Source organism: Zea mays, chromosome 7, assembly GCF_902167145.1.
Source record: "Zea mays cultivar B73 chromosome 7, Zm-B73-REFERENCE-NAM-5.0, whole genome shotgun sequence".
Taxonomy (NCBI): domain Eukaryota; kingdom Viridiplantae; phylum Streptophyta; class Magnoliopsida; order Poales; family Poaceae; genus Zea; species Zea mays.
In genome coordinates, this window is record NC_050102.1 from 166,779,923 (window position 1) to 166,801,441 (window position 21,519).

The 21,519-nt window shown below is 40.8% G+C and overlaps 2 protein-coding genes across 9 annotated transcripts; one reads left to right on the forward strand and one right to left on the reverse strand.

Moving 5' to 3' along the window:
* Positions 1-7,083: 7,083 nt before the first annotated feature.
* LOC100381780 (uncharacterized) lies at positions 7,084-11,203 on the forward strand. Of its 8 annotated transcripts, none has more exons than XM_020540616.3 (6): positions 7,119-7,335; positions 7,451-7,799; positions 7,883-10,307; positions 10,384-10,477; positions 10,623-10,728; positions 10,837-11,203. In XM_020540616.3, exons 2-4 carry the CDS (start codon positions 7,578-7,580, stop codon positions 10,434-10,436), a joined length of 2,700 nt encoding a protein of 899 aa, XP_020396205.1. In that variant the 5' UTR covers positions 7,119-7,335; positions 7,451-7,577; the 3' UTR covers positions 10,437-10,477; positions 10,623-10,728; positions 10,837-11,203. The 8 variants fall into 8 exon arrangements, with proteins under 8 accessions (XP_020396203.1, XP_020396207.1, XP_020396204.1 ...); XM_035960645.1 differs by having other exon boundaries at positions 10,384-10,457; XM_020540614.3 differs by having other exon boundaries at positions 7,084-7,799.
* Positions 11,204-17,782: 6,579 nt separating this feature from the next.
* On the reverse strand, positions 17,783-18,726 carry LOC103634344 (alpha-L-arabinofuranosidase 1). Its single transcript, XM_020541183.1, has 3 exons — positions 18,585-18,726; positions 18,142-18,211; positions 17,783-18,024 (listed from the first exon to the last, which is right to left on the reverse strand). The coding sequence occupies exons 1-3, from the start codon at positions 18,603-18,605 to the stop codon at positions 17,822-17,824; spliced, it is 294 nt and encodes a 97-aa protein (XP_020396772.1). The 5' UTR covers positions 18,606-18,726; the 3' UTR covers positions 17,783-17,821.
* Between the last annotated feature and the right edge of the window lie 2,793 nt (positions 18,727-21,519).

A 21,519-nucleotide genomic window follows, 5' to 3' on the forward strand; every position in this document is an offset into this window, starting at 1 on the left:
GAGTGATCTTTGAGAAGAAGAAGAGCTCGCCGATCCTTGTGTGATCGGGAGAGAGGGAAAGGGTTGAAAAAGACCCGTCCTTAAGTGGACTCCTCAACGGGGACTAGGCCTTCGAGGGCCGAACCTCGGTAAAACAAATCACCCGTGTTCATTGTGCTTTTGCTCGTGATTTGTTTGCTTTCCCTTACTCTAAGTTCTCTTGCACTATTCTTTACTCATATCATTTGGTGTTGCTTCAAGTTAAACTCTCATTTAAGTGAAGCAACGCTCCGCAAGAAAGAACTTGAGTTAGTGCTCTTTTCATCTAAGCTTTCTTGCTTTATTATCATAGACTTATTAGTTGTATTGATTTATCACTTCCGCATTATTTGAAAGCTATACTCTTTACTAGCAAGAACTTAGTTTTTATACTCCGATAATTGTTCATCTTGTTCTAACCACTAATCAAGGGATCTAGTTGGGGGATAAAGTTTTAATTTTCAGGTTCCGCCTATTCACCCCCCCCTCTAGGCGACTTTCACTCTGCCAACCTAAAAACAAAGCACAAAACAGAGAAAGGTTTTGCGAGTCAGTTCAGCACTTATTTTCTTCTGAATAGAGAACTATGGAGAATGACATCAGCTTACATTGTAACTAATTCAGGCTTTTGCAAATGCTCTTGTGCACATTCATCCAAGCCACCCAGGGCACTTGGACTGTGCTAATTCCATAATGGAGAAGGATAAGATCATTGAGATAACATGACTCTAGAACTTGGCCAAGTCATTATCTGGACAACATTCTGGTGAGTTTTTAGTGCGATGGATTGCTTAAATTACATGTAGGGAAACTGAGTTTGCTTTAAGTTCTCAACTAAAATAAGTGATTAAATGTGTCTGTTCCTTTGCGCAAAAAATAAAACTGTATTAAATAAAAACAGAATAGATAGCATTCAAAATAACTGAGGATCCGGGCAGTCTGTTCCTTTGCGCAAAAAAACATGGTTGTTTGTTCCTTGCCGTAAATTGCAGAACTGTATTAAATAACTGATTCAATAAATCACACTGAAGTAAAATCACTCAATGAACAGAAGAGGCATGTTCCATAACTGAATTCTTTAAGTGATTTTAGCATGTGTTCCATCGATCAAAAGTAGGAATTCTGAAACTTTGCATGAATTACACAAATGTACCGGCTATATATTTTGGATTGATGAACAGCAAGCACAGTGAATTAACATCGAAGAGGAATAAACCCTAAATCCTAAAATCACTCAATGAATTCTACATAAACCAATTTGCAAAATCAACTTGGATGGATGAAAAGCAAGCACAGTGAACTAACATCGAAGAGGAATAAACCCTAAATCCTAAAATCACCCAACTTAATAGATCTGAACAGACTGCCCGAATTCTCAATTGTTTTCAATTAACATCAAAGGAACAAACTGCCCGAATCCTCAGGTGCACAAGGAAAGAACTGAGCGAAGCACTTACCAAAAATCAATAATAATTTGTCTTAGTCTTGTTTCTATCCAAATAAACAATGGGTTCCTCTCAAAATCTTGTTTGTAATGTGCTGGTTCAATAAAATTTACTTCAAGTACACCTAAATTTTGACACTTGTCATCACAGGAAGAGATAACATGAATAACAATAGTTGCAATACTAAACATATGAAACTCACCAACCACACTTCTCCCTCTGCTAGATCCTTCTTGAAGGACCTTCCAGAAAGGCTGTAAAAAGGGAAATAGTAGAAACTCAGTTGCAACAAAAAAAGATATTATATTTGAATCTCTAGAACTGCATTCACAAAAAAGGACCCAAAAAGCATTTAAGATGATTGGCTCAGCTCAGAAACATATAATTAGAAAAATATCAGATTAATGAGCATTTAGATAATTCTCACTATGCAAGCAGGAGTTCGGTATCCTACAACTCTTACCTTCAGAGGTTAGTTAATAGATGTTTGGGTTGCCAATCTCCCAACTTATAGTGATGCCCTTTTATACACAGGCACACAGCTCAATCAGAACGTGTGCTGCTCTGCTCTGTTATGATACTACTATATCATGAGTAGTGGATGTCCAAGAAAAAAGTTATGAAAACCAAATTATGCTTCCTAACAAACTCTGGCCAGAAAGTATCCTTGTCGTGCCTCTTGCCCCTTGTATTTCAAGCATTCCGTTTCCTGAAACTCAGGCCTAACATAAGATTTTCATCTATAGGGCATGATCCATTCCATTCAAATAGTGTCCATGCTGAAGTTAAACACAGCCAAATCCTAAACTATTGGCCTCTCATCTTTAACCTTTTTCTTCGTGAGATGGTAATGACTATTATTCATACGGACAGTCACTTTGACAAAACTGCAAGTAGACATAGCGTTAATAGCCAACCAATGATCGAGTGGGTTCTCTGAAACCTTTTTTAGTCATTATGTGCTGCTTCACAGTTCACCGCAGTTGAACAGGAAATTGTACAGAAAGCAAAAGGAAAAGCATGATTAACCAAAATAAAAATAAAACATCTTGTTGGGTAGCTACTGCATGGAAATCTGTTCAGTCCTGTCATCTTGTGTTAGCATCTTGTGTTAGCTTACTGTAGCACAGTTTGTTTAACAGTCCAGTTTTCAGATGAAGCCTTTGTGTGTTCAGAAGCGTTACCAAAATTGAAGCATTTGTTCCTTTACGTAAATTGCAGAACTTTGTTAAGTGCTTGAAAATGGATCGTCACAAACTTGTTCTTGGTTTACATGCACAATTTTAACAGTTAATACCATTGTTCAGTTAGTAGGAAGAGACAAACTTTACATGAATTACACAAGGCCATAGCCTCTTGTTCAGTTACACAAGGTATTAATTGTGCTCTAGTCAAGGTATCACTTCAAAGAATGATCAAACCTTAGCTGTAAGAAAAATAAAAACAGAATAGATAGCATTTATGGAGCGAGAGCTGTGGATCCAAGGTGCGCGTGATTACGGCGGGCGGATTATGGAGCGAGAGCTGTGGATCTAAGGCGCGCGTGATTAGGGCAGGGTGGCTGTGAGCAAAGTGGGCTAAACCGAGGCGCGGGAGCATAGTGAGCAGAGCCGAGGCGCGAGATTAAGGCAGGGCGACTGTGAGTACAGTGGGCAGAACCGAGGCGCGGGAGCACAGTGAGCAGAGCCGAGGCGCGGGATTAGGGTAGGGCGGGCAGAACCGTGCACCGTGGACGCCTACACTCTGCTCTTAAGAAGTAGTAGAGATTAAGATCATCTTACCCACTGCGAGGAGTTTGTGTAGTTCTTCCCTTAGCGAAGTCAAGTCTTACTTCACGACCCTGCAGCTCCTTTGATTGCTTCTCTTTATATGCCTGATAGAAAACAATCCATGAGACATCTTGCTTAATTGAGTATTTACAATTGTTGTAAGATTGCCATCAAATTCTAAGCCAAATTAATTTGCAAGGAGTTTGTGTACTTCTTCCCTTAGCGAAGTCAAGTCTTACTTCACGACCCTGCAGCTTCTTTGATTGCTTCTCTTTATATGCCTGATAGAAAACAATCCATGAGACATCTTGCTTAATTGAGTATTTACAACTGTTGTAAGATTGCCATCAAATTCTAAGCCAAATTAATTTGCAAGGAGTTTGTGTACTTCTTCCCTTAGCGAAGTCAAGTCTTACTTCACGACCCTGCAGCTTCTTTGATTGCTTCTCTTTATATGCCTGATAGAAAACAATCCATGAGACATCTTGCTTAATTGAGTATTTACAACTGTTGTAAGATTGCCATCAAATTCTAAGCCAAATTAATTTGCACGCCATTTGTACTGCTCTCATCCTGCACCAATGAAACCCCACTTCCATCCCAACCTAACTAATGTCCCTTTAAAGCTCACCCAAATATCCAGGTTGGTAGAAACTGGATACTGATAAACAAGCCGAAATAAAAAATGACCTTGGCAAGTGGAGCAAGGCAGTTGGTGGTGCAATTTGCATTAGAAACAACATTCATCTTTGGATCATAGATATTCTCATTAACTCCAACTACAAACATTGGAGCATCTGCATATGTTACCACTTTTGTAGCACCACTCTGTAAACAAACAACAAAAACATCAACATGTTTTCGATACGAAAAGATATGCAGTTAGTTAATTAGATAACATTGTTACAAATTAGTCTGGTACACACAAACCTTTAAGTGTGTTAATGCTTTATCAGTCATTGTAAAGACATCAGAAGATTCAACAACATATTCAGCCCCAAAGTGAATTGATATACTGCAAGAGCAAACAGAGACAAGAAGGCAGTTAAAATTAGTTCCCACAACCACGCAAAGCTCGATAAAAATGAGGTAATGAAACCTACTGCGAAAGCTTGGGCATCATCCTTAGTTCCACGATCAATAGATGCATGTCGTGGTTGTGAAGTTGATGTCAGTCATGTTCTTCACTTTCTCTTTTCCTTATAAAAAGAATATAAAAAAGAAATCTCAATCACATTCTGTTCTAGGTCTCACTCTGACTATACTCTATATAGAAGGGGGCATCTATTGACTGTAAATAAATGGTAAGAAGGGCATCTTTGGTGCTACATTCCTAGTACTTACTGTTCATAAAACTTGTGCGTGAGGATGTCCTTGCTGTTCATCAAACTTCAGAGTACTTCAGATGCTGTCCTTGATCTTCCTGGTGAGCTAGATGACCTGCTTGTGCGTGAGGAGGTCCTTGCTGAAGATGCTACGGAGGTGGACGCAGTTCAAGAACAGAAAGAAAGAAAAAAACTACCCAAGTTTTGCCACCACAAAGACCCAAAGTTATTGGGGAAAAAAATACTTCCAGGGGAAGAATCAGAACCCTACTCCCTACCCTCAAAAACAGCTCGAATATTGTACCATCTTGCTACACAAAGGCACAGAAACGAGGTCAGTGCAGAACGGAAGCAACCTTCATTAGTGCGAACGGAGCATCAGACAATGGTTAAAGAATTGGCAAAGAAAAAAAAGAAAGGGCAAAGGAGGGCAGTGAAAAGAAGCCCCCAACTAACGCAATAAAGACGAGAGAACGCCCATGGACCAATCACCCCAGGCCTAAGATCGCCTCCCCAAAAGAAGAGCACGGGCAGAAATCCACACCTGCAGTAATAGCCAGAGGAAATCACAACGCTCGCAACATTTCATGAACTGGATGCTGCTTGTGGAGACCGGAGACGAGCTCCAATGAGGATGATAATAATAATGGGAAGAAATGAACAATCTTTAGGACGAACGAGTTCTAAATCCTACTAAGGCAGGGGCGCCATCTGCTGCTGCCAACGAGGACGGTACGAATATGGACGCAAGGAAAGGAAAGCAGAAATCAAGGCATTTTCCTACAACACAGTGGGGTTCACCGGGCGATATCTGTGGGGGCGAAATGGGGTCCAGAACAGAAACTACCAAAAAAGAAGAAGGACGAACTCGTCGCATTTCTCCTTCCCAAAGAACAAGAAGCGCAACGGGAAGGAAAGGAAAATCCTGACGCATTCCCCCATCTCCCCTGAAGAAGAGCAGTGGGCAGAACCAGAACCAAATCCATGGCCAAACTTGTGCAGCAGAACGAAGGGCCAATGCAGAGATCGGCGGCCGGCCCTGGTCAAGGGCCACGAGAACGGCTAACAGTAACGAGACGCGCGCACGCACACAGAGGAACGATAATCTAAACGGAAAGAGGTGGCGGCTCTTCGTCCCCCGGCGGCCCGGCCTAGGATGCAGGACGAGGATTGCCGTTGCGTGAGTGACTCCCACACGAATCGAAGAAGAGACGGACTTATGATGCAGGGCGGAGGAGGGGAGGGTCTTGGCCAGCTGCAACCCCGAGACAGAGAGAGATCCAGCTCCGGCTGCTCCTTCCTCACCCCTCACGCTCACATAAAGAGGTGGGGGTAGGGGGGAGTCCACTGACCTGGGGGAGGAGGTCATGAGGAGAGCGGTTGCTTGCCGTGCCCTGCAACTCAGGCTTCGATGGCGGGGTGGCTGGCGCTAGACGTCGCCGCGGAGGCAGAGGCGAACGAGAATGAGGCCACGACGGAGGATGCGAATGCGCAGAGGTGGGGATGGGAGGCAGGCGGCGGCTTGCACAGAGGGGTGGGGGCGGGAGGCAGGGCGCTAACAGGGGGGCGGCGACGCACGCCGAGCGTGTGCAGCGGTGGTTAGGTCAGATGCGAGGCCGCACGCTGGGCGCCACTGGGCTACGATGGGCCTCTGGTCTACACGTAAATCACTGGGCCGCACAAACCACAGACACAGGCGCGCTGGTATGGCATTTGTTTGATTAGTACCACATCGACCATTCAGAATGACGGAACATGGCTTATAAGCGCAGTTGTGTATCATATGTTGCTCACTAAGAGAGATGGAATGCGACTTATAAACCTATGAGTACTGTTCATTTTGTTGCGCAACCGGCCGTGTTAGAATTTTGTTGTACGGGCGTGCGGCTGGTGGCAGAACGGCAGAACATGATTGGTGGCAGAACATGTCAGAGGCAGACTACTATTGCTTACTTAATAAGTAGTAGAGATTATGGTTTAAAAATACCATTATCTATTTACTTGATTTTTAATAAAAATAAAAACCACCTTAAAACCCATTTCAAGCCCCTGTGGAGAGGTAGTTTAAACAACCAAGAGCTGACGGAGGTACTTCCTTGTTCTACATGAAGATGTTTTGGTTTTTTAAGGAACAATTGGATCTATACCATTAAAAGATCCAAACTTTAGATATATATCATGGACCCCACATGTCATTGACTCATGTGGACTCACATGTAAGTGAGATAGTAATGGTATGGATCCAAAGTGGTGATCTTTTAATGGTATGGATCCAAATTTCCCTTTTTTAAAATATATTGCTTTTGTTGCATATCTAGATATAGTGCGAGTATATAATACTAATAAATCTTACAATTTAGAAGGAAAGGATTAACTTGTTTAATTTATATTTGTAAACTTTAAAATCATGACATTAACTCAGGAAGTACCTGATACACGCCCTCCCCCCCTCCCCAAAAAAACGGCCTGGCAAAATGGCCGAAAGCGGCCGGTCCACTTTGTGCGGGCTGGTCCATCCATCAGATGCAAATGCAATGCCGTCCGTCCGTTGCGCCAGCCCAGCCCATCCCCCCCTTTTTTTGTAGCCTTCTTCAGTCAGTAACGAAGAGTCTGACTCCGTCATCGCCGTCCTCTTCTTTGCCCGTCGGCCGGCGCCGCCGCAGAAACCAGCCACCCGAGTGAGCTCTTCCAGTCGTACTTGTATTAATCGGCCCACTGTCCGGCTACTGGTATTAGGTTCGTGTTGACTGGAGATTCAGAATTCATTTTTGTTTGTTGGTAAGGAACCCTAACTTCCTTGTTCCCGAGGAGCAATCACATCCGATTTTCCGCTCCTCCATCAGTGGCGTAGGTGCTAGTCCAATCGAGCGTCCGTTTTATTTTCTGGGTTCAGTGACAGCTGGTGATCCATCTCGTGCTCAAGGATCGGTCTCGAACTCTCAATTGTCCCTAGAGGGCTTGGGTTCCGTGTTGAGGGCGTTCAAATTACTACCAAAAAATTGGGAGTTCAAGACACCCTGATGCCATCAGCACCTGGGGAGAAGGATCCACAAGTTATACCGAGGCCTGCGACGGGGCCTCCTCTGGTGCAGACTCTCACGCCTGTCAATGCAACAGGAAGTCCTGCCATAGACCCGAGGCTGGCGCAGCCGTCTTGGCCTGGCCATGTAGTACTCCTGCGCCCTTGTGCAGCTTGGCCTCCTCATTTGCCAGTCCCGTTGCTGCTTCCGCACCAAAATGTGGTTCGCTCTCTGACCCGATTCCAACTCCTTTCTGTTAATGAGGAACAATGCCTACTGTTCTTATTCTGTTTATTGATGGGCAGGATGCTCTGGAGGATGTGGCTGCAGCAGATGTTAACCCTGCGATCGATAGCTGTGACGAGAAGATGTTGCCCAAGGTGAATATGTTGTTCGATGGTGAAAGCGATGCGTATGAGTTCTACAATGCATATGCGGAAAAGGTGGGCTTCTTTGTCCGAAGGTCAACGCTCTGGACGACGTCAAAGAACATAATCACTAGGAGAACTTTTGTGTGCTCGAGAGAGGGGTTTCGGGAGAAGAAGAAGGGAGCAAAGGAAGCAAAGTGCCCACGTCCCGAAACACGAATTGGATGCCCTGCAAGCTTGACCATTAGACTTACTGCTAATGGCAAGTACCGTTTGACAGAGTTTGTGCCGAATCATAACCATCAGCTGGCAACAGCCTCTACAGTTCATATGCTGAAAACAAAGAAAATCAGGCGCAAAGCACGGGCTGCGAGAGAAAACCTGGCAGATGATACCGTGAGTACACCAGAATTTGAGAATGAAGACGAGGCATATGAATTTTACAGCATGTATGCGGGGAAAATTGGGTTCAGCGTGCGCAGGGCTAGCATGACGGTGAATAATGAGAATGTTATAACCAGAAGAATGTTTGTTTGTTCAAAAGAAGGATTCCGTGAGAAGAAAAGAGGAGCAAAAAGAGTAAAGAAACCTCGACCAGAAACACGAACTGGCTGTCCGGCATGTATGGTCATCAGGCTTGGAACTAACGAGAAATATCAAGTCACAGAATTTGTTACCTGCCACAATCACCAGCTTGGAGCTGCAGCAGCTTCTGATCTTGTCATGGCATCTGGGAGTACAGAAAATGATCAAGATGATGGATTTGATCAGGCAGATAGATCACCCGATGATTCTGTTCACAAGCAAAATCTGATTTATGGAAGTACCACTCTGAGTTCCCTAGAAGGTAGAAGTTGCAAAAGATACAAGTATACAAAGACTCCACGCTCAGGTGATGTTGGCGCTACACTAGAATACCTGCAAAAGGTGCAACATGATAACCCTTCATTCTTCTATGCTGTAAAATCTGATGATGATGGGAACTTCACAAATTTTTTCTGGGCAGATTCAAAATCTATTGTGGACTTTTTCCATTTTGGTGACGTAGTCTGTTTTGATTCAGGATATGCATTGCAAGGCTATGATAGGCCATTGGCTTTGTTTACAGGTGTGAATCATCATAAGCAGACAGTTATCTTTGGTGCTGCAATTATATATGATGAAAGTAAAGAAGCTTTCCAATGGTTATTAGATACTTTCAAGATGGCAATGAACGGAACACATCCCAAGACATTGTTAACTGATAGATCTGTTGCCTTAAGTGAAGCTGTTGCAGCCACGTTGCCTGCTACAGCCCATCGTTATTGTGTGTGGCAAATTTATCAAAATGCTCTGCAGCAGCTGAGTCAAGCTTTCCATGGTTCAAAAACTCTAGAATGCAACTTCAAGAGATGCCTATTTGATTGTGAGGATGAGGATGAGTTTGTGACAGCATGGAAGGAAATGTTGGAAAAGTATGACCTAGAAGATAATCAATGGCTAGCAGATTTGTTCTCAATAAAGGAGAAATGGGCACTGGCATATGGCCGCGATGCATTTTATGCTGATATGAAAAGCGTCCAGCAAAAGGAAAGTTTGACAAGTGAGCTGAAGAAACATCTATCATTGGAATGTGACCTTTTGAACTTCTTTGAGCAGTTTGAAAGACTGTTATGTGATCGTCGGTCTGCAGAGATGGAGGCTGATGTGAATGCTAATCAGAGTACAAAGAAGCCACCTTCTATGCGAATGTTAAGGCAAGCTGCCAATGCATATACACCTTCTGCCTTTAAAATGTTTGAGAGGGAATTTGAATTGTACATGGATTGCATGCTCTACATCTGTGGTGAGATGAGCACAATTTTCGAGTATAGAATAAGTGTTGAGGACAAGTCAAGAGATCACTTCGTTAAATTTGATTCACTCAATTCCATGATGAATTGTACTTGTAAGACGTTTGAATTTATTGGCATCCCATGTCGCCATATGCTGAAGGTACTTGACATGAGGAATATCAAGGACCTTCCTGCCCAGTACATCATGAAAAGGTGGAGGAAGGATGCCAAATCAGGATCCTCAAATGGTGGTTGTGCTTTCTTGTTTGATGGTGACCCTGACTTTTCTCACATAAAACGTTATAATTTTTTGTGTCGTATGTTCAGTGTAGCAGCGGCTAGAGCTGCAACTTCTGATGAATCATTTGCATATATGGAAAACCAGTCAAACATACTGATGGATCAAATAGAGCAAGTTATTCAAACCAGGCCCCCTGACATAGCTGATCTTATTGGTGCTAATTGTGATCGAACACAAAATCCAGTTGACAATATTGTCGCTGAAGGCATTCAAAGTCATACTAATTTTCTTAGTGGCTCCACTGATGGTATGTGTTGAAGTATTGGTTTTCTTTCCATATAAATACTTGTTGCCACCCAATAAATGCATTATGTGCATTGCAGGCTCTCTAACATTTCCATTCACATTGGGTGCTGGCACATTGGATTACCGCTGACTGGTACCTACTGTTAGGATGGTACTGCAGTACAGAACAAAGTATTTCTGTCTCGCCATGAACAACAATATGTGTCATTTTTAATGTTTTACAATAAAACCATGGCTGCATCATTTACTCATTACTCACCTGTCCTTTTGGTACAAGCTATTTAGTTTTTTTTATTTGCTGACCAAGTCTTTTTAGGCATGCAAAATGACATAATGGATGTTCTACTAATGTGTTGGTAGCTTCACATTGGCTGCAGAGCTGCAAATAACAATGGTACACCTACTGCACTGGTAGTTGGCAGGTAGATTTTACATTTGCTGGAGATCCATTTGGTTGTCCTTAGGAAGTAATCTCAAAAATAACTTATGCACAACAGCTCACCTCCATGCGAAACTACCCAACATTTCAGGCCTGATATTGTCTGCCTTAACTTCTCACCCAAAGAAAGGAAGGATTTTTTCCCCTTCGCCAGCACTCATTGTATGTACTTGATGGGAAATGATGTTTCATGAGGTAGCACCCGAAATATCACCTGGTTTTCCAGCCTGGTGATTGTGCACAGGGTGCTCCCGGTAATGAGGGACTCCGCCTGCTGTGTTGCCAGTTTACAAGGTGATGATGCTGAACTTAACCAACGCGAGCCCATCTGATTTTTAACCAGTGCTGTACGCCTGTAGCGTAATGCTGTTGCGATAGCCTTGTCATGACAGTTGTGCAATGTACAGATTTTTTAACCCATTACGTAAATATATTGACATGTGATCACTGGTTTCAAATTGCCAGCTGTGCAATGTATTATGCTAGGGAGTACATATTAACAGCTACGTAGTATTTATTTAGAAAAAAATTAGAACGGCTTACAATTTGGAATTGAGGAAGAATGTGAGAATGGAACATGAATAAGAATGAGGACGTGAGGCAATCTATAAACTTGCTATGCAGGCAGTAGTTTTCAATACTCTGCAGTTTAGAATAAAATTGTTTGTAAAATTTATGTTCCAAATCCACTAGGCACCCAATTGTACTCTACAGTATAAATTTGATTCTCATCCTTTTAAAAAAAAAATCTGTTATAAAACTCCAACATAGTTTGTTTCAAGCCTGTTTGGATTCATGTTCCTTATTTTTTCCCTGTCAAACTGAACTGATTTATATTCCTTTCTATGAAATTGAACTGTTTCCTGTACGTTTTCTATCGAATTTCCAAACGGGCCCAAGAATCCTTGCGGGATAGCCGAATATCATATTTCTTATGGGTACCTGTTTTAAGAAATGTTCCAACAAATCTGTTCAAAACTTTTTAAGACAATTAAGATCTCGTTTGATGCAACTTAGTTTCATTAGTGAAATTGTTTTCCGGTTTTAGCTTTACAAGCGACTTTTCGGTGAAGCTGAGCTGTTTTTATATAAAACAGGTTCATCCCGGCCCTTTCTTTTCTTCTGTCCCGATTAGAGACGGCAACGGTACTCTGATTTCACGTGGGAAATTCCTTCATTAGATGATGGAGATGAAAAAAAAATTCCCACGGGAATATAAACTAGGAAAATTCTTCCCTCGACGGTTAAACTGGGATGAGACCGAAAATATTCACCATTCCTGTTCCCGCGGGGACCCGTTAAACCTGCACATAACGATGTTTTCATCTACTAGTTAATAAAAAAATATCTTGCCAAAAGATCAATCATTGTATAAATGTGTTCATTTTGTTGCACACATATAATGATTTCTTACATCTTATAATGAGTATAAGTGAAAATATTTTACGTTAATAACAAAGAATATATGTCCTAATTATAATTTAAACGAGGATGCTGATACCTGTCGAGGATTTATCCCCATGAAAGAACATGAATGTAGAAAAAATGACTCCCTCAAGCGTTCCAATGTTCCATACTCCTGATGCCAATGCCTGCTCAGCGCTCTCCCCGCAGTGGCTGCTCCTTGACGGCAGCGTCCCCGACCTTGTGCCCCACCTCCATCGTCAGCGTCCTAGCCCTACACTCTGAAAAAAATAGTTTAGTTTCATATATTACTAGGTAAGTGCCCGTGCGTTGCAACGGGAACATATAATATCACGATAACTTATATATAAAATGTGTATTATATTGTTATGAGAAAAATTTTTATAATCAATTTGTGATCCTGAACATACAAATTTGTAAGTCCTCCAAAAGAGAAGTTTAATAAAATGATTGTTTTAGCTCACACAATTGCTAACTGAACATGTAGTTGATATAAGATCAAAGATATGACATACAAGTAAAACCTGCTTACTTTCACATTAGTAGCTCACTTTCTAGTGTTGGAGGAAACACACACGTAATATTATGTAAAGTTGAGGCAGAAAAGAAGGAACTTCAAAATGGACTGCTACTACATGAACAACTGAGTAACAAAAACATCAAGAGAAGTTGTATAATATTTTGAGATGCTACCCAGGTCGCCCATAAACATTCCCATACAGCAGGAGGTAAAGTTTATTATCAAACGCCCATTGTAAAGACCTACAAAAAATGATTTAGTAGGGGCTTGGACAGTGCAGTACTTAAAAGCTAAGAAATGCCATGGAACTAATTTATATAATATATTCAACTTTCAGCACAAATGTATGGTGCCACACTTGTGAATTGAAAAAAAATCCTAATCATGTTGAATATAAAGTTGCCCATAACAAATGCCTATTGCAGTCATCTTTGAACATAAAAGGAGAATAACAAATGCCTATTGCATTCATCTATGAACCCATCCAATGGCACTCCTATTTCGGCTTCTCACAAGAGTAGAAATATTGTAACGATCTGCAATACTTCCCCTCAAAACAAAAGTAACTTAACACTTCAACAGTTGGTACGATGAATCATATGAAGCTATAAAAGTTGATGTGACAATGCAGAAAGACTGGCTTGGGCAAGAGCACTGAACAACCTCTGGTACATGAGCATGCCTTCAACATTGGTCGCCTTGAATGAATCTACACAAATTCTTAGAACAGTTAAGTATGGGTCAGGTGCACAAAGGCAGAGTCATGTGTTGAATACTACCTTTCATGTTCAGATCCAGGACGTCAAAAATCCACATTCAATATGTGTTAAAAAATAAATAGCCATTGATGCATGCCACCAACAAAAGTTCAATATAATTCCACCAGTTATAAATATATTTTGGTGAAGGACAGACTTTTTAGACATTTCACTGATGCATACTCTTTCGTTTGCACTAATCCTTCCTAGCAACTAAACAATCGAAAGGAGGAAATAGTAAGTAATAAAATTCACCTTGTCGAAAGTGATGATCGCCTTTATATGCTACTCGAGGCACCGATGAAGATTCCTTCAAAAAGTGTTAAAGCAGTAGTAGGAAAGTCCTTATATACATCATTCACACATCGGCGGTACGGATGTGAGGCTTGAATATGGTAGCTCGGGATAACTTCAAATTAGCCCAAAACTCCTCTGATGGTGAACCGCAGAGCTTAAAAATTTTGTGCAATTGTTCCACCTGTATAAGTGAACACAAAAGAACAACCATTATAAATTCATATTGATGTTTAAAAATCTAAAACTACAAGGATATATCGCAAATAAAGTAACCATTTATCATGAAGATAAAAAGGTACAGATAATATTATTTACTTCAAACTGGTATAAGTCCACGGGAAAGTAAAAATAGGCCTATTGTCAAACAACCTTTATGCATGTTAATAAAAAGAATATGTTGTCAGACACACATATTAAAACACTAATGGTCTCTTAGTGCATAAAGCCATAAACTACTTGACATTCTCAGATTCTTAATGGAACATGCCCTACACTATGCCAACTGGCATGTACTGAAAACAACTCAAGAGCATTCATCTCCTAAACCCTTTATGCACCGAATTTGTTCTAACAAATAGTATAATAACAGAAATGATAGATTTGCAGAAATATTATAGCATTGTTTGGATTATTGCAGACAGAGAATACTGCATTATTCCTATAATGTAACCATCTGCAAGTTTTATCACAACAAAAATAGCCAAACAGTACCTCAGTTCGTCCTGGCATGATAGGCTTCCCTGATAACAACTCAGCAAGAATGCAACCGACACTCCATAGATCAACAGCAGCACCATAGTTAGTAGCACCCAACAAAAGCTCAGGAGGTCGGTACCACAATGTTACTACACGACTTGTCAAATGTTGTTTTTGTTTGGGATTAAAGAATGTAGCTAGACCAAAATCTGCTATTTTAAGAATGCCATTGTTGTCAAGTAGGAGATTTGCACCCTTTATATCCCGATGCAAAACACCACGGTTATGACAATGATCAAGTCCACAAAGTAGTTGTTGCATGTAACACTTGACCTGAAATGACCATCTTTTGAAGTGAGAACTTAAACCTCAATACAAATGGAATGCCAAAGGACAAATTAAGAGGGTAAACCTGAGGTTCTGAGAATTTTAAGCCAGGTGTAGCTGCAAGTCCTGCAAGGTCGTGCTCCATGTATTCAAATACAAGATACAAGCTGCTTGACATGCGTGACGTCACCAAACCTTCAAGTTTGATCAGTGCTTTGTGGGTCCAACAGCACACATGAGTAGGAAAGATTAGTCCTGGCCTTTATGGTAAAAAAACAGCTTTGGTGCAAGTGATAGCTGCTGGCTCCTTGATTCCCACTGTGTTGCTTCCAAGGTCAAACAGTGAAGATATGCAGGAATCACTCTCTTCTATTTATGTGACCACCGATTGACGGGCACATGTCCAAGAACTTAAGACAAAACAATTCAATGGAGATTTAATAGCATAGCAATTTCCCGAGAAAAAACAGTGGAAGTGAACTCAAGCCTACATAGCCATAATCATAATCAAATTAATGTTGAGGATGCAAATCTTACAAGAATTAGCCAGCTGTAAGCAATAGCCTAACTCAGACATGATCAAATATCACCACTATGATAAAAAACAGATGAATCACAATCCTTCAAAGTAGGAACTAACCTTTCCATACATGGCAGTGATGGTAGCTGAAGCCTCCTCAAGATGTGTAAGTTACAAAGCCAAAACCTCTAGACCTCCCAGACTCACGATCAATGATAATCCTAGTTAGACAAATTGAAGCATAACTGGTCAGCAAAAAGTAGAGCCAATGCAAGTGCAGCAATGAATAGGGTACCTTCAACGACATCTCCATATTTGGCAAACTCGACTATGAGACTGTGATCATCAGTTTCATAAGAAAGCCCTAAAATAATATGTACATCTATCAGGAAATTATAAAGGACAGAAAATTTTGACAAAGGAGATACAAATTATAAACAGGCTAGAACCTCCAATAAAGAGCTTGGATGATGACATACATCTGATTGCTTGGTAGACAGACATATTCTAGCTCCACTCGCACGTGTTGATTAATTATATTTATGGGCTCATTTTCATTTTAGTTTTTAACTCATCCCACTTTTATTGACATGTCAATATCTACAACCGAGAAAGTTTCTTATTTGTCCACAATCCCCTCCAACCCCCTGTGATCCCCTTACCACCAAAACAACCCTCAATGTCAAGTTCCAGCTGAAAACCTGAGCAAATATGGACCGACCTCAAAACTTAAAAAATATCATAGAAACTGATGACTCCAAAGTCCAAACAAAAACAGATCGAGGCAAGGCTTGTGTGTTGGCAACCAGTCCAATGCAAGAGACATAACCCGAACTTTAGTCCTGTACTGCTATTGTACATGAACCAGAAACTGATGATTAGGGGCATATCTAGACTCATGTTCTAACAGTTTGGACTTCAGGGAGGACTTGTTAATAGAAGTCATTTCTTTTTTTGCCAGCATACACAGCTCTTTCCCACTACGCGACATCTTCGACCCGCGAGAGCGATGGCGGTAGGACCTCACGCTCTACCAGGTCCCAGTCGTCGAATATGGAACACGACATGCCACCATGCTTCACCAGCTTACCGGTGTACAAGAAGCTCTTGGTTTGAGTTCAGGAGGAGGTTGTCTAGAGTGCTGGGCTGACAAGAACAGAGATTCCATCAGAATCGAAAAATGAAGTCTACATGCAATTTAAGAGCAAAACAGGAATTTTACCATGATGGTTGTGTGCTTGCTTTTCTGACCTGGAAGCAGCAGGCAAGATCAGTTTTTTTTAAAACCCTTTTGACAGCCGATAATATTGGATCACAAATATGCATGCTATGTCAGCAGGTACCTTGAAGCAATGTTCGATTCAAAAGCAGTTCTAAAGGGTTGTCATCAATAGAATGGTCAAAATATATGTGCATGCTCTGCCAAATACCCTAGCGCCGTGCTTGCAAGCTGATATGCTGCACATCATGCATTCTTCAATGATCTTTTATTATAGACCAAAAAAGTTTGGTTCTCCAGATGGAGGTTCACATGACATGTTATGGGAATAATTAGATAGAAGAGAGAACAACATAGATGCAGTACGACACCTTCACAAGCCGCTTAGTGGCGTCATCGACTTCTCCGCACAGGTATGTAACTTATATCAAAAGTAATAGTACATCATATGTATGACATCAGCATATTAAATTTGTAGTGAGATGTGCAAAGGTTATGATATTGTTTTTTCTTCCGGTTCTGCTCCTGCCTTGTTTATTATTTATACACTAAGACAACCTTTAAGGTTTTCTTTTGCTCATGTAATAGCACCCAATCCACATTAGACAAGAAGATGAACATCAATTCTAAAACCTTATTTAGCACCAGGAGATAACTTTGATTTGTATCTACATTACTCCAAGATTCACCTTGACAAACTGTGCTACTGTCAGAATCCTAGCAATCCATGCTATAAGAGAGGAACACTTATATAGAAAACAAGATCAGACTGACCGTACCTTTGCAGATAACATGTCATTGCGCTTGGTAGCCACCCTTATGTCTTTCTCCACATTCTTCATCTCCCTCTGCACATCTGCAAAGATAAAGAGAAAGAAGAACAATCCACTCCAAAAATTAACAAGAAAAATAGTGAAAACAACAACAGTGAAAACAACATGAATAACTGAGTTCAATTATTTTGTTAACCAATAGTTCAAAGAAATCTAGTGTTCTGATATACAATGATGTACAAAGTATGAAGCTTTAAAAATTGTGAAGGTTCTTATGCCTCTATATCAAGGAATGTTTAATCTGCTAGATAAATAACTATGGAATCAAAACATACCTTTACAAAAGGAGCAATAGCAACAGTATCAACTTCATCATTGTGGCTGACTCCTGAGTTACAAGAGGGAACTTTCTGTCAATAAGAAGCCAACAGTGACAAATGATTTAACAAACCTGAAAACAACTACAATTGTTGAATACCCAGATTGGTTTAGGAGCCAGGTCCTCCGCAAGCTTTGATGTAGATTTCAGAGTTAATTGTTGTCAGTGAGGACACCAACAGGGAAGGAAAGCTCGAACAGAAGCAGTATAAAGTGGCACCTGAAGAAATTCATAGTATCCAAGGCCATCATCAGTCCAGTAATGCCAAACACCCCCAAAGTGTCCAGGTCTCTCTTCCCATGGACCAATAGATTCTCTCCACCTAAAGGCATTTCTTAACCAGTCACCTTCTACAAAGCAGCCTCCTACAATAGCATCATGCAATCTAGTCCATTATCCTTAAATGTATTAATATATTGCAATATATCATATACATCTTAGCATTGGGGACCTGATTCTAAATAAGAAAACACGGAGCATACCAGGAAATCTCAAGAATCGTGGTTTTAAATCCAAAATCATGGATATAAGTTCTGTGCGAAAGCCATGTCCCTGTGTGTATGCAGAGAAGCATTTTTGTTAAATACTCAGGTTAACCCTTGCACGACAAGCACTGAGTAAACTAAACAGAAGAATCAACATATAAATTCAGCAAAAGAGGGTACTGATCAGAAATACCCATCGGTGATTATATCTTCAAACAAGCCAAAGCAGTGAGCAGGATCCACACTATTCCTTCTCTTAAAATGTTGCTGCCAAGTCGCTGCCACTTGCACATGATCGAATTACCCAGCCCAAGGACTGGAGCTTCTTACACAAAGATTCTTTTTTAATCAATATTTATTATCAATATTTCATACATGTGTTTTATTGTTCTTATTTGTGTATTCCACCATCAAAATCAAGAACAATTAATGTAATATACCTTGTATGTGTCTTCAGGCATGAGTGATACTTGATCAAACCAGACAACTCCTTTCTTGTTAGTTGTTATTTGAAGCCTTGAGGTTCTATTGGTTCCTTTAGCAACCAACTTTTGCTCCACTTTTATCCAGTTTGATTCACCGGAAACTCTGCAGCAGTGCAATCCTTTCAGATATTGTGAGAAACCAAATATTGTTGACAACATGGGTCTATGGCGACCGATCAGAATGTTTTTGACAAATATTATATATATAGAATGATTAGCAAATACATTATACAGTTAGAGATGAACATCTAATTAAGTAATCCTTCTTTAACCTGTATACCCCTTTAAGCCTTGTTTGGATATGTATACCCCTTTAAGCCTTGTTTGGATATTCTCATATTCACCTCAATCCACATGTATTAAAGTGAATTGGGGTGTAATTTAGTTTATAAGTTACACCTCAATCCATATCAATACACATGGATTGAGGTGAATACGAGAGCATCCAAACAAGGCCTGAATTTGCTACCTCAATTCCTTCGGAATTAGCCTTCCAAACTGGTGCTCTTCTTGTTGATGCGCCATGCATCAAGGCAGCATGGCAAACATGGGCAAGTCGCCGCACCACGGGATTGTGCTCCCTGGCCCACAGTTGTTGTTTCTCGATGTGGCATTGTCATCGTCGTCGCTGATGTTGACGACATTCCAGTTGCTGGTGTATCATGCCATGTTAGAATGCGCTGTCGGGGAAGGGAGCACGTAGTAGGAGTTGTCCATGAACCACAAAGGCACGAATAGAGTGAGCTAAGAAATTAAAATATTGACACGAACCAATCAAATTCTCCTATCTAGATGCTTAGCTTCCTAATTTGTCATGTAAAGCAGTAGAACAAAAGTATAAGTTTACAACCATGCAATGGTTAACAAAGAGGATAATCAATGCAATCGGATTAAAAAATTGATACCACCTTTCAGCGTGAATGGCAGCTGCAGGTAGTCAAAGGCTTCAAGAGTCAGCTCTACATTTTCGAGCAATATTTCTTCTGCAAATCAGGGGCACCAAAAACATAGTCACAATCAGATACACAACAAAGTGAATTAAGCATTGCACTATAACCAAAAATCTATCGGATGCACTAATTATGTAATATAAATATAAAGGAAGATATTTTCTTGTATATATATTTAGTTAAAATTATAAAGAAAGATATTCAAAACACGTAATGAAACAAATACATACACTAAGCTAGTAAGCTACCGCAATTCATGCCTAGCAAAATAAAAACTGGAATCCATGCTAAAATCCAAGCAACCAGAGGACTCAACGCGAGATCTCTCTGCATAATTGCAGCAAAATCGAAATCACACAGGCGGAGAAAAAACAAGCAAAAACGCTACAAAATTTTCTAGCCCAAAAAACTGAGATTCCTTGGCAGGCAGCATTGCTCCCAAACCCAACCCCGAGCGGAGCAAAACTTCCCCGGAGCGAGCAGTAAAGGTCACAACATTGCGGCGAACCGAGCGGGAGCAGGCATGGGGAAGGGAGGGCGGCGACCCAGATCTGGGGCCAGGCAGATCTACACCTCAGGAGACCTTGGTGGCCTTGTCCTTGATGATGGTGACCTCGTCAACGGTGGCGACCTCGTAGAACAAGGCGAGTAGGTTGGCCTCGGTCACGTGCTTGGGCACGTCGCCATGGTCGAGGCACGCGCAACGACGCACCGAGGGAGGCGAGGTGGCATCCAGCAGCAGGCTGAGGTGAACGACGGGGTCACGTGCTTGGCAGCTGCTGGATGCCATTTTTTTGAGATGTTACCTGCCAACCAAAATCAGATGAAGATAGATCAGCAAGGTAAAATTAAATAACATTACTGTGAAAGCACAAAACCTAGAACAATATCCAAACTTCAGTTGACACTATTATTCTAGAAATTACCTCAAAACTATCAGCAAAGTTATCCCGTTGAAGTTGTTCCAGTGAGAAAACAAAAGCCCTTGTAGATCTTTTATAGCAATATAGCAAAGATGTCTTTGCACAGAGCTTGGAATCAACAGGTATGTTCTCCCGAAAGAGCGCCCTTCTCTTTTCAGTAATTTCAGCATTCTCTGTGTTATGTGTATCTGATTTTGAAAAATCTAGTTTCAGTTCTTCTCTAAATTTCAGAGCAGAAGCTCCCCACAGATGATCAACTTCAGTAATGGTTTGGCACACGGGTGACTCTATCTCATTCATAAGGTGAAATATCTCCAAATCTGTTTCACTAAGGGCTGCACCATAAACAGACAAAAGCAAGAAAACTAATTATCTTGATCCACTCAATTGGCTATTATTCTGTTGTCTGCTCTTAATATCATACAATACCCTTAGTAATATGATGGTTTCAACTCTTCTCTTTTCTGCAATAGAAATATCTGCCTTATTTTCTTCCATGAAAGAAAAATCAACTAATTTCAAAATATTTGGAGCTGGCTGTAGCATCCCCTGTGGTGTTACAAGCAGATGGATACTCAGAAACTTCATTGCATGTTATTGTCGATACAAAATTGGAGTGACCCAGTATAAGTTCAAGAATTTCATCAGCTGAGAACTTTCCTTGTGATAGCACAACAAGAATACATCGAATTGCTTTTATTGCGACAGGATCATTGAATCTATACAAGAGGGATGATCTGATGAATTGAGCAAGGAAAGGTATTAATTTCAGCTGATTTAGATAGCTTTGAATCTCTGAAGACAGTTCAATGAAATTCTAGAGAAATACATATTCCAGAAAACAGATGACCTTTCGTTCCTTGGTAGAGAGTGATAAGATATTGTCACTCGATGGGAAATTCATGAGTATTTTATCCATAGTTCTGACCAGTATGCTAATAAAATTTAGCTTTGCTTTGTGCACCCTCTTGGACTCCCTCTCCGAAGCTACTTCATTGGACAATGATTTCCTAGGAG

Bases quoted from the DNA above. Each gene is read 5' to 3' on its own strand.
- LOC100381780 (XM_020540617.3), top strand. From the start codon at position 7,578: ATGCCATCAGCACCTGGGGAGAAGGATCCACAAGTTATACCGAGGCCT. The intron at 7,800-7,882 runs GTTCGCTCTCTG...ATTGATGGGCAG, and splicing joins TGCTTCCGCACCAAAATGTG to GATGCTCTGGAGGATGTGGC. The intron at 10,308-10,383 runs GTATGTGTTGAA...TGTGCATTGCAG, and splicing joins TCTTAGTGGCTCCACTGATG to GCTCTCTAACATTTCCATTC.
- LOC103634344 (XM_020541183.1), bottom strand. From the start codon at position 18,605: ATGCCTGAAGACACATACAAG. The intron at 18,212-18,584 runs GTATATTACATT...GCATACACACAG, and splicing joins TGCCTGAAGACACATACAAG to GGACATGGCTTTCGCACAGA. The intron at 18,025-18,141 runs GTATGCTCCGTG...ATGCTATTGTAG, and splicing joins ACGATTCTTGAGATTTCCTG to GAGGCTGCTTTGTAGAAGGT.